Source organism: Clupea harengus, chromosome 23, assembly GCF_900700415.2.
Source record: "Clupea harengus chromosome 23, Ch_v2.0.2, whole genome shotgun sequence".
NCBI classification, from domain to species: Eukaryota; Metazoa; Chordata; class Actinopteri; order Clupeiformes; family Clupeidae; genus Clupea; species Clupea harengus.
Genome location: NC_045174.1, coordinates 2,510,579 through 2,528,942, shown reverse-complemented (window position 1 = coordinate 2,528,942; position 18,364 = coordinate 2,510,579). Strand labels below are relative to the sequence as shown.

Below are 18,364 nucleotides of genomic sequence, written 5' to 3'. Positions count from 1 at the left end.
ATCACATGTTGTTGTGAACAAGCCTGGTAAATTATTCGCCAAGTTCAGTTACAATAAAACTCAGTGAAATCAGTTAAAGCTCGCCAAGTGCAAAGGAGATGGTCACAAGTATTCCGACCTCGTCTGGATATACTGGAACTTACTGACGCGCAGTGCTTCCGGCGACTTCACCATAAACCCATCATCCACTTGTGCAGACTCCTCGACAAAGAACTTTCAAGTCACAACAAACATTTTCTTGTGGTCCTTATCAAAATGAGAAATTCTCTGTCGGTCCTTGCATATGGGTTGGTTTCAGGGGGTGGCTGGTCTGATGCACATACCTTAGTAATCGGTGCAAGACCTTTGATTGTTTGATTACTGCTGAGTGTTTAATAATAGGCAATGCAACAGAATGGTAACTGGAGCTGCGCTACAAAAGGACTTAAGAGCGAATGGGGGAATATGGTCCATAATGAGGAGGAGAGCTCTTAAGGGGGAGAGGAAGTGTCAAGGGGTGGAAATACATTACATATGACTGATTCCCACTATATCTGGATAGGTGGAAGGCTATGAAAATAGACTATCAGGACATCCATACCTTTCAGAATGTGTGTACAGATGGCATGTGGATTGTGGAACCCTTGGTAGGTCTGTTGGTGCCATGGAACAGATGGTTCTGTAAAGGGTCGTCTGAACCCAGTCATCTGCATAGCACATAGGGTTGTCAAGTTAATGGTCAAGAGTTAGTCAGTGATATGATATGTTATAGTGTGCTATTCCATCCACTGTTGATAATTTGTTACAGATAGATCAACTTGACTTATTACTCTTGTAACTCTTCTGTTAAATATTCATTCTCATGGGATTAACTGACTACTATCTTTGCCTCCTGGTGTTACCTTAGCAATTAATCTCATTCTGAGTCATTTTAAAAAGATGGCTTGTGTGAACATGGAAACACTTGGTCTGAGTTCTTTCGCGTTTATATTTAAGAGGGTCATTTGTGGTTGTAAAAATAAAAGTCATTATCCACCATAATTGAAATCCATCTGCCCTTAGCTTTTACAAATGAGAAGACTAAAGCAAGCTTGCACTTTGTCACTTCAGCATGCACAGGAAATTAATTTTATGCATTTGGAATGAGCAAGAGTATATGTTTTGTTTGGCTTTCTGCATCACAAGCACCTACACAAATTACTCTTGTAACTAAGGCTTGCAAGTAATGGAGCAGCACTTTCACATATAATTCCTCTGCCTTGGTTTAGGAATGCTGCGAATATGTATCTTATTCCAACCATGGTCTCCTGGATAACATGTATCATATTACTCAAGGTGAAGAGCATATCTTTGCCCATAAAACTCCATCCATCTTCTTCCGACATGTAGAGATGTATGTGTGCAGTACGTAGTCAGCAGCTCTGGGTTGCTGAACCACGACACAGTTTTTCATATAAGTCCACACTCTGTTATGTCCATAGTCATTGCCTTCGTCCTGAGATGGCACTTACAGTGCTTAACACCAGCTGATCCTTGGTTTCACCTAAGTGCCTGGACTCGAGGCCTACCTGGTGCCATTTCAGACCAGAACAATGCCTCATCATAAGTTTGAATGCAATTTGCAGAAAACAATGCTGCTAATCAGCCACTTTCAGAATACGAATAAGAACATGGGCTCAGATTTGGAAAGAGTAGAGAAGTGTGACGTTTCATTGGGCAGAGCTGCATGCTACTGAGATGTGTTAGAGAAAACGCAACATCCACAACATATGAGAGACTAGTTTACTAAACCTTGTAAATTCCCTTCACGCACTCTCAATGCCATGCTCGAAGACATAATGTGCAGGTCAGTGAGTCGTAAAGACGTGTTCTAATTCACAAAAGCAGATGAGAATTGTAAATCATGACTCAGGAGTAATTAAAACCATTATTCCCTGTCCTTGCATAAAAAATGAACATCTGCTCACTATAATGCATTGTTTTGCATGTTGTTTTTGGAGAAAATTACTCAAAAACCCAATTGAAAACCGGATTAAATATCCTCATTTGATCTCTTTTTCCAGGAAGACAGAGACACTCTCTTGCTTTTTGTCTTTGTTTTACGTTGACTTAAACGGTCAGTTTTGTTTCAGAAGCAGCCTTTCATTTTCATAAACCACTTAAAGGATGACATCTGTCATTGCAGAAGATGATTACATATATTCTCTCTGATTATCTCACAGTGCCTGTATTTAACACAGTATCTTAAGTTACTGTTTAATTAGTAGTACCACTCTAATAAATTATTCTTGTATTTACAACAGAGGGCTTAGATAGGTTATTTGATGCCCACATACAGTCAGTTTCCTGTATACACCAGCTCAAATGGATTTAATGTAATCCCACTCACTGAACAGATGGACTGGTAGCATTCCCTGCTTTAATACTGGCCCTTAGGGCTGTATTCTTACTGCACCCCTTCATCAGTTTTACCATCAATGTGTAATATGCCGGCTGTCCTGAGACTTGGAATATACAGCGTATATAGATTCTGGCTGTTCATGCACTGGTTTCCGTCAAGTGTAGTCATAATGTGATTTTGCCGTTGTTCTGTCTTTTTCTTATATATCATTTGGCTTTTTTCAAGTTTTTAAGACCTCGCCAAGTTATCGCTGGTGAACGACTGATCATATTTCCTCCACGCTCGTGCGTCTTTGGCGCCACAGCGCTGCTGATCCTCAGTCAGTGAAGACAGACTGCGTTTTTCTGTCCACCCGCTGTAATGAGATTACCCCCTTTCACGTCAGGTGTACATGCGCGGATTTAACCGTCCTTTGCTTTCTGAACATCGACTTCTGTCATGGGGGATTGAATGGATCCTGAACGTAGGCTACGATTAATTTGGTAAATACAACGGGAAATTTAGAGCGACTGAAGTTGCAGCAAGCGGTTAGTTATAAGATTTCTTTGCACGCTCGAGAGCTTCAACGTTCTCTGGTAGAGGGCGGCAGAGCTCGCGGTAGTGTTGGTCGGATTCCTGGGATTGCGCCTTGTATGAAGAAACAGTTTTTGACTGTCTATCTGGAAACGGATTTACATGGCATTGGAAATAACATGGTAAGACATCCTTTCGGCATATCTTTAACAGAACACTGGCGGGTGGGACAAAGTTGGGTTGAATTTTGTCCTCTGCACTACGAAAGAGAGCGAAAGGGTACCAGCTGAATTTGATCATTGTAGCTCACTGACAGGTTGTCACTATATTCTTGTTAAGTGTGGGGCAGTATAATGGCGCGAGTTTCCTTTGCCGTTACCGTGTAATTTCATGGACATGTGGATATCCTGTATCCCCTTTTACCACACGAAGGGACTGATTTAACGACTGTAACAAAAGTGGGTTGAGTGAATGTTTAGGAACACCGCGCAGAATAGTGTTTTCCCCTTCTTTTCTATAATTCGTGAAAAATAACCTGAAAATTGAATGTATTTGGTCAAATGAAATTGTATCATGTTTAACAACCCATGCTTAATGATGTCAAAAGAGACAATTTGATGAGCGGTGGATTATGTACAGGCTCATCCAATTACTGTGGACAATCTGTTGCCGTACAGCTCATGGATTGATCAAGCGTTAAATGAAAGTAGTGAAACCGGTCATTCCAGTCTTCAAGCTATTTCGTTTTTTTGATTTGTCAACTACTAGACGAGGAAACATATCAAGTACTACAGGAAACACAGTACTGTGGGTACTTATGATTGGATATGCTCCTGTAGTGTATCAAAACTCGCCAGGGAATGCAGTTGCGCCATGTACATCTCCCCGTGAATGGCCGGCGTTTTATCGTCAGTCTGTCGGTCCCCCAACTAATACATCATCAGTGCGGATTAACTGTGGGAAACACAGTTATATTGAGAGCGCAAACACTGTTTGTTCATCATCTGAATCGTATCATCGTATTGTCCAGTCCTGCTGGACATGTTTTAGTTCACATCATCAACAACAGGGTCTTTAATTAATCAGTAGTGGCGAATGGTAATTTTTTATCGAGACAATCATCATCGCACCCATACAGTATGAAGCTGTTCAGTGCTAACTAAATTGCGTCGAATCATACATATGCCCTCCTAGTTCTGTTCTATACTTTACTTGCAGTCATCCAATTAGACTATCCATTTAGTAGCATAAAAACAAGTGCAGTGTAGGTAGTCAACAGGTGAGACGTCCGAGTTCCCGTCACGCTTCTGTAGTTCTTTAATTCCCAGCGCCCAAGCTTCTCTAATTCCCTCTGCAAGTGTCTCCGCGAGAGGAATGAGGTCACCAGTGGCACCGCAGCCTTTGGCGAAGATACCGCGTGTTTACCCCCTCAGAATGTTTACACAGATTAACGCGTGCGACCCAGAGGTCAAAGTGACTCAAGATCCCCCATGCCAGCGGTACTTCTAGCACATAACACACTGCTTGTTTGTGAAGTTCCGTCTTTACATCTTGGGCTTTTTCTGCTCAGCGTCGAAGCCAAAGGTCGCTCTCAGACGAAAACCCTATTACGTTCCTGACTTGCCAGTACCCTGCTTGAAATCCCTGTAGTGTGGTGTGAGGTGTCGGCATGGTCAGTAGACAGGTAGATCCCATGTTAACTTCAAGGGAAACATAGTATTCAGGTTACTTAAGGAGCTTATGTCTAGTGTGAACGTAATCATTGTAGTGTGTATGTCTGTGTTAATGTGTGAATGTAAGGGGGGTTGATTTACCTCCCCCATAAGGAGATGAGCAGAGATGCTGTGTGGCATTTGCAGTCCCCAAACTGCTGAAATGAGCGTTTCATTATGTCATGCCATATCCAATATAACAGTGCATGGCTGGATAGATTTCCATGGTTCCTGCTGGCTGATCTATCATAGACCGCGGCATGCACCTGTCAGTGATGATGGACCATTTTCCATTTTGCCAGCATATCATTTGGCTGTTTGCTGGTCATCATAACTGGCTTTAGATAGCTCTCATCATTCATTGTCTGTAAATGAGAAATGGTGTGTGTGCTGGGGCTCCACCTGTTTTATTGTGATATCCAATGTTAGTGAATGTACACTTAACTACACACCTACTGATTGTTATGGTTTTATTGTATCATTACAAAGAGTCTGTCCCACCAAAGCAACCTTCGTTACTGCAATGCAATTGTGAGCTGAAGTGGCACGGCATTGCATAGAGCGAGAAGGATGCAAAACAGAAAGGAGGAAAGATAAGTTTAAAGAGAAACTACATGACTACAACTGACAAAGGAAGAAAGAATGGGTGAATAAATGCAAGAAAAAAAGGAAGGACAAGAAAAAAGATGAAGAGGGGGCATCCAATAATCCTGTCGTTTGAAATGAGTGATATTTTCACAGCTGACCTGTCAGATTGGGGCTGCAGCAATCTTGTGCGGGCCGGTAGTGACTGAGAGGCTTGACCCCTTTGATGTGGAGTGGGTGAGGCGGTGGGGCCGGGCCTTCACAAGAGGAACCTGTGGCGAGGCAGCTTTGTGTTTCTCGTCGGGTCACTGTCGCCGTCGAACAGGACGTAGAGCCCTTCGCCGGGTTCTCAGTCCAAGCTGAAATCCATCACAGACTGCGTGTTACTTCAGTTTTTTTAACAGCATATGTCTCTGGCTCATCGGAGGACTGTCAAGGCTTTTGGCTTGTCATGCCTATTTTCAGCCAGTCACGAATCTGGCTGTGTCTTATTGAATGAAGCTTGTACTCATAGTAATCACAGAATGGGGACATGCAAGTCGATAGAAACAGTTCCACACCTAGGTTAAAAGAGTACCACTCTGGGCAGAGTTCTCTGCCATGCGCTCAGCCTGACGACACACAGCTGTTCCTGTGTCCATGGAGATAATATAGCTGGCTATTAGCCAACCAAATCGGTATTAGCTTGCTGCCTTGTGGGCTAATGCCCTGTTTGTAGTTCGAAAGGTGTCTAGGCTTAGCCTAAGAAGCATAGTTGTGGCTTAGGATAGGGCAAAGATAAGGTTCAAGCTCATTTTGACGTAACCATGGCACTATTACCTTGGTTCAAGGTTAAAAAAAGCCATGGGGTGATGTGTGCGACAGTGTGTTGTTGTGGATATTTTGAGCGATCTGGTGAGGGTCATGTCAAGCTTGCCAGCAAGGTCAGTTTCTCACATACAGAGTAAACTGGCCTTGGCCCACCTTATATAAAGCCTTGAGTTACGCTGTTGTCATGATTGATATGGTTTGTAAACAATACTTTCTGTTGCCAACTTGTCACTTCAACATACCAGGTTATCGTTAGCCTTTAGGAACTTGTTATCAGTGGAATAAATGCTATGGTTTGCTTGGCTTTGTTTTCACCAAAGACTTAATACTCCATTTTCTTGCATGCTTTTCCTTTTTTCTCTTAAGGCATTTTGGGCATTTGGCACAGTTCAGCATCAGCAGTATTACGCATGACCTTTCTAAGGTAATGCAAACAGTCACACACTTATGTTTAAGATTTTCAGGGGCACCCAGAGCACTTAGATCAGCATATGAGTAATGAGCCGTATTCACTCAGCCATTTGTGATGTACTTAAGTGAAATAGCCTACTCATCTAAAAAAAAAAGAAAACAATACAAAATGTATATTTTCTTTCTGTATTGAAAGTGGAGGTTATCAGATCTACCTTTCTGGCTCCATTGGGGCACTTTTTTACCTGTGTTAATGCTGTCATTTGAGCTCCCAGAATCCTCTTTGGGACATGAAGGTCAAACAGCAGTGGAAGTAAAAGGCTTTTTCATAGTTCGGCCATTTTGTGACATTTTGTAATGTATGACACCACTACCTCTTCACTCCACCCCCCCCCCCCCCCCCAAAAGGTTCCAGTGATTTGTTTTTGAAGAAAAATGCCTTGAGAACATCTAAGGTTACATTTAAGTAAGGAGCAGCAAGTGGCTGGCTATGAATCAATGGAGGTTTTTTTCCTTTAAAAAGTTAAACCAGAGACACTCAAGCAAAGTTTTCTCAGCATCTTCACTTCTTCATTTTGATAAACGGTGAAGCTCTTTCACGAGGACATTCATCTGGATTATAATATAATAATAATTATATTATTAATGCTCAACTTTTGTCCCCCTTGGTATGGTTGTTGAATTCTGCAGCAGTGCACCCAAGCCCCTGAGTTGTCTATATATATATAGAGAGAGAGAGAGAGTTATTTTCAGAGATGACTCATACAATACCTATTCACCTGTCTGGTCTTGCACAAATTAATTCGTTTAGGCTTAAACATGTCTTGTTTTGGTTGGGTCGGTTTGTTTCATACTGTTCAGCATGTTTCTTCCTGTCTGGTTGTCATATACTGTATCTGTCTGGTTTTTAAAAGAGGATATACACCATACACCTACCAATTTTCTCCCATATGTAACACGGATGTTGCTTCATATAATTGTGTAATATAAGTACATTTCGAATACGCAGCTGTTGTATGTTATGTACATTCCTGCTACATGTTTAGCACCAGCCGCCATGCAGATGACTGTGTATTCATACAGTGAATGCCAATTAGGTTAAAGGTTCATCCTCTTAAGCAATTTAGGGCAACGGTAATACACAGTAAATACACTGTCTCATGAAAAGTATCTCAGAAACGGACCCGATATTTCTTAACATCATGAGAATATCTCCATGCATACTGATGGATGAGAAACTCAGGTGCCCTTTAAGCCTGGTTGCTTATCAGAAGGCTGTTGCAGTACACAGAAAATGCCGTTACGCTTTATGTGCGTGAAATATAGACCATATCCACGATGGATCTATGTACAGGTTAAAAGGCTTGTTTTTTTTAAGGGTGACAAACACATATTGGGCACTCAGTGCTTTGACATCACCATCAAATGGTGTATTAGGACTCTGTTGGATGTTTTTTTTCTACACTTTTACCTTGACGGTTTCCAGTGCAACAGCAAATGTCATTAAAATGACTCAGCAACAGATGAACATCTGAACCAACATTACCATTTCAAACTTTGTATTAGTTTAGGGTGGCTAAGTATACCTTCCTGGACGTGAATGCACTTTTAAAATAGGTACTTCAGTTTCTCTTCCTGTCGGAGAGCATAATATGTCAGCTTCAAATTACTGCTGTACAAAGGGTCGAGTGGGATTCAAAATGGAGTTGCAGCACAAGACTAAATGAAAAGACATTTTTTGGCAGAAGCAGGAGTGAGTCTTCCCAGATGCCTGTGGAGCTGGTCTGCGTTACGAATTAGAACAGAAATACTTTGTTATGGACAGTGCAGGCAATCTTTTAAGTTCTGTATGTGTAATTACCACTTTGAAGTTACCAGCTTGCAAGTACTGTGTGAGTTAAACGCAACAGTTCTTCTCTGAATACTACCAATGGTCTTCCTCCCTTCATCTGTCTTCTCAATGATGCCATATCTGAAGAGCATACTAATGTGAAAACGGCATTGTTCCTCATGGCTCGACTGTGAGAAATGGCCATGTGGTGATATGTCAGGCCCTTCAATCTGTCTTCATGGCTGTCTTCAGGCTGCTAGAATAGAACGTTGGATCTTGGCTATGCAGTTTTATAACACGTACACTGTTTCCTGTGTTTGAGCTTTTTTGCATGAGACTGACATCTCCTCTTGACATCTCCTCTTGACATCTCCTCTTGACGTCCTTTAGTGTGAGTGATTCCCTGATGCCGTATGTTGCGTCCGCCTAGTGTCGTCCATCTGCTGCCACTGATGACCAGTGGCCTCCTTTAGGCCTCTCTGGCTGTGCAGGGCCTCGAGGCTGAAATAATGAGAACTAAGTGCTCGTTAGCTCACCTCCCAGACACCACCGGGGCTTACATGACTATCAGCCTACATGCTGTTCTCAGGAAGAGTGGAGACTTATTAGCCTGATTTAGCTCTGGTCTGGTCTAGTGATCTGCTTGCAGCACAGCATAAAAGTATGGCAAACATCGAAGTAGGTCTTTATATTAGTGCGGCTTTATCGAGATGTCTTACTGCCTGGTGTATAACCTTTGGAACAGGCTCCTCAACTAGATAAGCTCAGAATATAGGGAACATGAACGTGTTAATCGATAGAGACAGATTTTTATGGATAGTGATCCAGCTATTTACCATAACATGTGTGCGGTATTATGTTTGTATCTCATGAGGGTATGTAAAACACTTCAGTGTTTGTATAGTGTGAAAACTGCAGCTGGCGCGATTGGTATTGCTCCTTAGCAGCCATAGAGACTGGCATATGGGCATGTCTCTATGGTACAAAGAGATCTGCACTCATAGCTTATCACATGCAGTAGACATCCAATCTAAATGAGAAAGCAATTGCATCTGAGCATGCCTCTTTCCTCTACAGTAGACATCCTTCATATCCACTACCATGAAACATAGTGTTTACAACAAACATTGAATCTTTCCTGACAAAAAAAAACCAAACAGAACAAAACATAAAATATGATCCCTTGAGTGTCATGGTGGCCAGCATGGGTGCAGCTCCTCCACTGGTCCGTCTTTTTCAGCTAAGGATCCGCAGACACATTAGTTTTAAGAGGATGGCACATTTTTTTTTCTCCATTGTCAGGTTCAGTTGATTACCATCAGGCGTAATCAATCTCTGCTAGCTCCTGTTCCAGCACGTGACATTTTGCGATGTGCTTCATTATTTCCAACTGGATTGTTTCACATTCTAATGGCACGCTGTTCCCCCCCCCCCCCCGGTCCTTCTCTCCTCACGGCCGTCGAAATTGCCGGTGACTAAAATGGATTAGGTGAGTTAGCGGGTTCATTGTGACCCATTATCGAGAGGGTGTTGGTGTTACACTGGTCCCTCGGCTGAGCCAAGCACACAGGATGGCGGCTTAATGTGTGTTTGGTTTTATTCAATTATTTCATTCTTTCCTGCCGTTGTCTTTGATAAGTACGCGCTGAAATCGTTGAGCAAATGATTTAAGCCGATGTGTCTGTGTAGGTATGCTGTAGGTATGTTTTGAAATGAGGCCAGTAGGGTTTTGTCTGCTGTGGTGACATTGTTTTCCCTGTTGGTCAAGGTGGGATGGGTCCCTGACAATGTGTTTTGGGTGCATATTTGTAAAAACATTTTGCAGCTTGGCTGGTATATTTGGGAAATCTGTTTTCAGGCAATGACTAGTCTTAAGCTAGAAGAAGTACTGTATCAATTGTTCTATGAATCCTTATCGTGGGAAAACCTTCAAGTAACACAGTGTAACTGTTCTCCTGCTCTACATGTCAAGATAGTTGGATAGATAGTGCCTGCCGCCCCCCATACACACACAAACACACACACAAACACACACACACCACACATTTATATACACACACACACACACCCCACATATATATACACACACACACACACACACACACACATACACACAGATCAATGCACACAAAATGCATATTCCATTTGTGCACGGCAAAGCAGCTCTCCTCTCCAACACATTATTTAAGCATAAACCTTTGCATGGGCTTTAAGCCTGGGGTCATCTGTGCCCTTTGACCCCCCGGACCACAGGCCTTTTATGATGTACAGTCATGTGTCTTCATGTTTATTCATCTCTTCGCTCTGATGTTTCAGCGCAAGCTTCTTTGCATCTGGGCTTGCAACATGTATTGACATTTTATCTGAGGATTAAAGCCAAAACCCTTTCTCAGGTTAGCAAACCCCCCCCCCCACACACAAACACACATACACAGAGCAGCTCGATCGTGTACCAGTGGCTTTAGAAATCTGAGGCAATCCCAGTATGCAGCAGGGCTGTTGTCTCTGCCACTTTTGCGAGCGAAAGTGAAGTGGGGAGATCAGCCCCTGAGCCATTAGTTTATTAAAGGAGCCCCGAGGCTCGGCCACTACAGGCTGGTCCCGTCATCATCCCCCCTATCCATCACTGCAGGCTGGTCCCGTCATCCTCCCGCCCTGTCCATCACTGCAGGCTGGTCCCGTCATCATCCTCCCTGTCCATCACTACAGGCTGGTCCCGTCATCATCCCCCCTGTCCATCACTGCAGGCTGGTCCCGTCATCCTCCCGCCCTGTCCATCACTGCAGGCTGGTCCCGTCATCATCCTCCCTGTCCATCACTACAGGCTGGTCCCGTCATCATCCCCCCTGTCCATCACTGCAGGCATGTAGGCTCCAACTCCACAGACAGTTTGCCCACCACACAACACGTGTGTGAAGCTTTACCCTAGATTTGAAAGTGACGATGACGCCTTATTGGATGCCTCTGTCACAGAGCTGACCTAATAATGTTACACACAGGTTGTGGCAGATAGCCTTGTTGTGTCATTACTCACCATGATGCTTAATGTCCAACCATATCACAATGTCACATCATCATTACTGGTGTAAGGATTGCAATGATAATGTTACAAGCCATAACAGCTTATGTCGTCTAGTAATAAGTTGTCATAGTATCAACAATTGCTATATGAGCACTCATGACAACAATTATGATAGCACCACAGTATTATATAATTAGACACATTCTGTTGTGAAAAGATGTGAACGTGAATGTCAAGCTTTTATAACAAGATGGCATATAATGACAACAGAGAAGGGTGAAATTACATTTGTCTCTCCAAGACGTTCAGGGTTTCTTGAAGAACAAAGACTGCTCGTAATGATCACTGAAGTTGGCAAGTTGGAGCGCTCATCACTGGAGAGTGAGGGCCTTTTGATGTAATGGAAGTCTTGAAAGCATGTCACTATCTCTCCTTGTGCTTCATTTCTTCCCCTTTTTTCTGCCCACTGTGAAGAAAAGAGCAGAGGGAGAAAGAACAAAAAAACGACTTTCAACTGAATCTCATCCGATTGAAATTGCGCCTCTCTTTCTTGCGGTTGGAATCACAAATTGTTGTCACTGTGTCAGATAACATGAGACTGTTCAAGAGCACATTCGTCTTTGTTGCAGCTTTCAAACAAAGCATTTGTCCAGATAAGGAATGGGAGTGCGAAGTGAACCAATAATCTTTTAGACATCTCTAAGTGCAAAGTTAGAACAGAGAGGCTCAAACTGTTGACAATACTGCACACTCTTGTGAAGTGAAGCATTTCATTTCTCAGTAGCAAACACATTAGATGTCACCATTCGTGTCAGTGACATGATAGTAATGGTTGTAATATTGTTGGTAAAAGTGTGTAATCAGCTTCAGCTTTGGCTTAGGGGACTGGTGTTTGCACTTTTATAGATGTAGTAGAAACAGAGACGAGAAGAGAGGTGAAATAGAGCGGATGGTTTGTTGTCCTTAATTATTTACAAGTGGAACAATACTTTGTTCCTGGTCTGTAGGCTACAGTATGTTAAAACATAAGCCTGTTCTGTTGTTAATACCAATCATGTGAAATACAGATATACTGTATGCAACATCATGATTCCAGTAGCAACAGCAATGATGGTGTTGATGTTGGCAGCAGTGTGATGCCACCCTGAAATGACCACGTAAGAGGGACAGATAAAGTGTCACACCTAAATAAAGCATGTGTCATGATAAAGCTGTAGTGGGGTGTGAATTCAGCCCTTGGGTGTATCGTGGCAACGATGTAGGTCTACTTAGTTGACATTTTGGTTTTGTAGCCTTGCAGCACTTCCGCGGCATACAGTTTGTTGCACTTTGAACTTTGAGCAAAGAAAAGGTTTGTTGACCCCTAAGCCTCGTCCAAGACATCAAAGTTAAGACTTTTCGCCGCAGCAGCTTGGTGCATCTCTCATGTGGAAAATGCTATCAGGCTCTCCGGTGACTTCAAAGGCAAAGGTTATATGTGCAGAGACCTCATTTCCTTCAGCAGGCTTGTGCAAGACCATGGGATGCCTGAATATTTTGAGGCTTAGAGCGGATTGAAGTTCCATCAGAGAATTTGGGGTGATATACTGGGTTATAATTGGTTTGTGTATGGAAGGCAAGACACAGTAGACTGCTGAATTCCACTGGTAATTTCTCGTCTGTCTTCTAAACCCCAGATATGTAAACCAAATGGCATGTTGCAACATGTCAGGACACACCAAACAGAAATGGACTGATGAAATGTTTGGAACTTTGGAGTTATCGTGCGTTCAGGCCCTGGACAGTAAAAGAGTGGAGGAAGCCACTCCATAGGGGTCTAATGGAGAGCAGTGAAGCCGGATTACAGATTACGTCCTGTTGAGGCCTCTCGCTGACCGTTTGTCTACTGTGTAGCATAAAGGCACCGGTATGCTGAACAGATTGATCATTGCTATGGCATCAGCACAGCGCACTGCTTGTTGCTATCCATAGATCATGTGGGGGAAGCATGCTAAGCAGCATTTAGTGACCGCTGCAGCTAGTCATTTCTGGATGCATAAGACCAAATGCAGGGGCAATGATTAATGGTGTCCTAGCTCCATACTTCCTGCAGAGGCTAGTATCTGACATAGCAGAACAAAAGTATAGCCTTTTGTTAGATGTAGAATTCCACTGATGCATATGAAAATACCTGGGTATTGTGTTCAGATACTACTGTCTGTGAGAGCACAAATCAGGTCAACCCCACCCTCGGTTTGGTTGAGCCGATGGGTGGTCACGGTCTAGAGCTATTTCAACTGCGCTAATGGAATTTCTGGTCAAGTCTGGTTTAAAAAAAGAACATCTGATTAGCATTGGGACAGACAATCCCCCTGTAATGACTGACACAAATAATGGTGTTTACAAAATCCTTCGGGTTGAGAACGGCCTGTCCAATTTTGTGCCCATTACATGTGTGTTCCATTCTTCCGGCTGTCGGCCATGCCTCACATGACACCATACCATGAAGTGTGGAGTACCTTGGTTTTCTGTGTCTTCCAAACGGAGGAATGCGTACAGGGCAGGTCTATGAGACAATCAACATTGGGGAAAAAGCCCCTGCAGATCACTCAATTGTGTACGACGCGGTGGCTGTCCATTGAGCCTGCAGTTGACCACATCCTGAACCAGTGGGATGAGTTGAAGCTGCATTTTGGCCTCACAAAGTCTTCTGAGCATTGCTATATGGTGCCAACACTTTTGACAGTGAGCCTTCATAGTGTGCTATCCCTAACATTTTTAAGGTCGAGTCAATCACGTCCAAGCAGCTGTTAAGGCAGAAGGCTTTTGAAGCTGAGCAAGGAGACCAACTAAGGCTTTTGGAAGTTTTGACTGGTCTCATTAAGTCTGTCGCCACATGAGTTTTAAATTCAATGGCAAGAACGAATGTCCTTGAGGAGACAATTGATGGACACCTCACCTAAAACGAGGTTTGCCTAAATAAACTGTAAACAATTCTCCATATAAGTTAGTACGCACAGGAGGCGGAAGATCCTGTACCGTATTTATATAATGCTTTGCTTTTACTTGTTTGTTGCAGAAAAAAAAAGTTAACCTGCACATCTAATTGCTCAGTTCACAGAATCAGTTTCTCATAAGCTACGACTAAGAAAAAACACCACAGGCTAAAATCTGTTTTGTAAACTGAGCCAGTGTGTGGTGTCGGTCTTTGATTTTTACGTTTATTCACCTTGATTGTATCACAGATATCGCTGGGTTAACGACCTCTGTACTACCAACAGCTACCGACTGTAACTGAAGGATTGGTATATTTGATTATAAGATGTATATAAGATTTTCTGTAGATCATTTAAACCATTTTTGTGTGGACAAGCTCTCATCAGCTGGTTCAAATTAACCTAGTCAGCTGATGAGAGCGTATCCACACAAAATGGTCAGTCAGTTATAGTTAGTTAATGATAATAATAATTAAAAATAAATACATAGATAAAAAACAACAGAATTTACCCCTACATTAATAACCAACAACCAAACCAAATAACATGTATGAACATAGAGAACGGGATGCTGTTCAGCTACTTGATGTATGCTAATTAGACATGGTTATGTATTATCGCAATCTAGTGACTTTGAGTGACATTGCAGAGAGCCAGTAGCAACTTCTGGCGAGCTTTTTTTTGGCAATACTAACCACGCCTCTTCTTCCATCCCTCTAACTTCATAGTACGACTATTCCACTAGAAATGATGTTGTTTTATTAGAATTTGCATGGTTGGATTTAGTTATATTGATATGCAGGTATTTGTTACTAAAGTCAATACTAAAGGTGATTTTTAATCAGTTTACCTTTCATCAGATTTAGCGTAAATTTGCATGTTGAACAATAATTCAAACCTGTCCCATTCACTTCACTTCCCCTCCTCTCCTCCTAAAGTTAATTGTTTCCCACAAATGACCACTGACCATGTTCAGAGTGCATACAGACATGCACCATTTCCTGCTAAACCAATCAAGTCTAGAGAAAAAAAACATGGGTGAAAAAAAAAAAGAAAGACGGGGCTGATAAGAGTGCACACTCATCTTGTCTGCATCTATCTCTGCTTCTCCCTCTCTCTCCAGGTTGGCACACAGCAGTAACATCTGAGGAAAATGCGCCAGAGGCCTTGGCTCTTCAAATGGCTGGGAATAGGTATAGGGACTCTATTACTCACCGCCTGCACTTGGTCTCAAGACACAGATGGTATGTACCACCCAAAAGCACATACATTTGTTTTGATTTCTATTCTGAGCAATTATTTTTTTCATTATATGATTTTTGCATTATAAATATGAGCTATTGCCAGTTTTTTTATCCGGCTGTATATTCCCGTATAGCTGATTCATTGTGTGATCTGTAATATACAGCAATATATATTATTTTGAATGGGGTTCCCCTTTTCCAAATAAACTATATCAGAGGTCTCGAGGGCATGACGACGATGAAGAAAAAGAACAGGAACAGGTAGATTGGGTGTTTGGGACCAAATCTGTTATGTGGTGACATGCTGAATTTCAAAGGGAGTAATAAGTCTAAATTCCCAAAGTGGCTGGCTTTGATATAGTTATTGGTCACTTAAAGGACCAATATGTAAAACACTATTGTACTAAATCATAAAATTACTATGATATGTCATCAGAGATTAAGGAAACATGCTAAACTGAAATACTGACTTCTCAAAATGCTACAGCCAGTATATTCTCCTGTTAAAAGTTTTGTTCAGAATGGAACGTCTTTTTGTTTTTTGGCCTATGTGATTCCGGCCACTGCCTATTTCTCCAGTACCTTTTGCGACCCCCCCGGGTTGCCAGATCGAATACAGCGTGCAACCGCCATGGAAGTAAGCAAACAAACTGGATCAACAGAGATAATGTTTGATTTTACTCAACCAAAAATGCCTCAGCATCCTTCTTCAAAGCTGCATGACCAGAGACGTAGTAAAACGCGGGTAAATATTGGAGATGCGTTTAAAAGATAGAGACTGCTAAGAGCCCATTAGGATTTTAAGACAGATGGAGAATTGGCTCATTTTCTCATGAACAGGTAAGTATGACCTTCAGCTAAGGTTATCTAACTTTGACTAATTTGTGGTATTTGTGCAGCTGGGTCATCAAGGCAGTGAGTATATGAGACACACAGCCGGTGAAGTGATACTAAGTAGAGCTGGCTAAAGCAGTCAAGGGAACATATGCTAATGGCCTGCTATCAGTCACCGGAGAAGCGACTGTTTCCTGCCTCGGCAACAACCAGTGTGACGATAATATAGCCTACGACGGAACCTGCAACTTTGACTCTAAATGGACTCAATTTACAAACGCGATTACACTATATTTTGAACGAATACTGACGTCCAAATAGAGCAACGTTGAGTTGAGTAGAGTAGAGTAACATGCCCATCCCTAGCTTCTAGCTATTCATCTATCTTTTCGAATAGAAAGAAGAGTTCAATCAATGGATGTGGTCAAATTTCGCCAGTGTTAGACACTCTCTCCTCTCTCTGTCCTTCTTCCTCTGTCTCTTCCTCTATGTACTCTGTGTCTTGGACCAGGACCAAACCTGTCAAGTCTCATTTTATCCGTGAGGCTCAGGGATTTTCAACATTTCTCATGTCTCACGGACGTGACAAAATCCCATGGATTTTCACTCTTAATAGCATAGAACTGCTGAGCAGTGCGAAAGACTTCACTATGTCTGTGTAGCAGTTTTAGGCTTCTAGTCAATGGAGTGTCAATACTCAGCATCACTGAACAACAACAATGATGCGAACCAAAAATGCCTTGAGATATGTATGTCGAAATGCCTCGCAAATGTAACAATATGCCTGCACGTGTTGTCTTGTGTATGTGTGGGCATTGAGGATGGCTCATGGATTTCAGTCATGTTAACTTGATAGGTGTGCAGGACCGGCACTCTCTCTTCTCTCTGTTGCTCTTCCTCTAGATCCCCTTGCTTCTTGTACAACTAGGACCTGCCCTTTCTTCTCCTCCTCCTCCTCCTCCTCCTCTCTCTGCTCTTCTCTCTAGCTGATCCTCTCTGCCCTTTGCCTCTAGCGTAACTGAGATCTGCATCAGGTTGCAACAGGGAAGAACAGTAGGCTACTACTCTAAAATAGATGTGAAAGGATTTATTCGTTATTTGTTAAATTGAGCAATATTTTATTATTATGGGGGCCTGGAAAGAACTAACCCCAAAGTACATAGCCAGCCATGCATCTAGCTGACGGAGTATAAAAAAAAATCATATAATTTGCAAACAATAGAAACACTGCAAGTGTATACATTAGCTGATGTACTTATAGTGTAGGACTTTTCGTTTCTTGCTATTGTCAAATTTTAACATTGAGCTTGTCTTGCGCTTGTTCAGTGTCCTCAACCTGGCAACCCGCATGAGCTTTGAATCTGGGGAGGAGGGGAAGGGGGGAGACAACTCTCCATTATTTTGAATTTGGAATGCAGTACTGATTTTAAACGCTTGGTTTCCAGGCTACATATTGCTCCTTTAATGTCTTCTGTGCCTCCTGTACTTACCTGTGGCCGAAGCAGAGATATAGCAGCATGAACAGGAAGAGGCCCCTGGGCTGGGGAGGTAGATTGATTAGAACCGTAAAAGCCTCTGCTTAATGTGTGATACTAGCATCCTGTGGACTTAGGGTAGGTGTTCAAGGGCCTGTTGGTGGCAATAAGACCACCAATAACCCATTACACGAGGTGTGTTGTGTCTCCTCAGGTATGGGAAAGTTTCCACTGCAGTTACAGGGCCTGGGTTGAGTTTATACCTGCCGCAGACGGTTTAGGTCCCTGTAGGTGTTTTTCTGCAGTGGTCTGATAGGGGTGAGTGCAGTGGGGGCCCTTACTGGAGTCTCTCTGAAAACACATGCAGGGTCATAGAAACGGAAAACCCCCGAAATCTTCAGTTTTAAGAAACTGGCCTTGGTGCCCCCCCCTTTTTATAATTCATCCAGCTATAAGCGCAGATCAAAAATTCAATTTGAGACTTATTCTCTTCTGTCTTCGTCCCTGAAGCTAGCCGCCGCCTGAAAATCCTCCCGTTAAAAGGAATCCATTGAATTTATATGGGCTACATT

At 42.5% G+C, this 18,364-nt stretch overlaps 1 protein-coding gene across 5 annotated transcripts in view; it reads left to right on the top strand.

The window, feature by feature from the left end:
• Positions 1–18,364, top strand: part of pcdh15b (protocadherin-related 15b) — a 220,761-nt gene that overhangs the window by 28,569 nt on the left and 173,828 nt on the right. For 2 of the 5 annotated variants that reach the window (XM_031560957.2, XM_031560955.2), the window contains exons 1-2: positions 2,414–3,075; positions 15,363–15,483. In XM_031560957.2, coding sequence (XP_031416817.1) covers positions 15,393–15,483 — 91 coding nt within the window. In that variant the 5' untranslated portion in view covers positions 2,414–3,075; positions 15,363–15,392. Of the gene's footprint in view, positions 1–2,412; positions 3,076–15,362; positions 15,484–18,364 lie in introns of those variants that run through there. The other 3 variants (XM_031560958.2, XM_031560959.2, XM_031560956.1) reach the window with 3 other exon arrangements.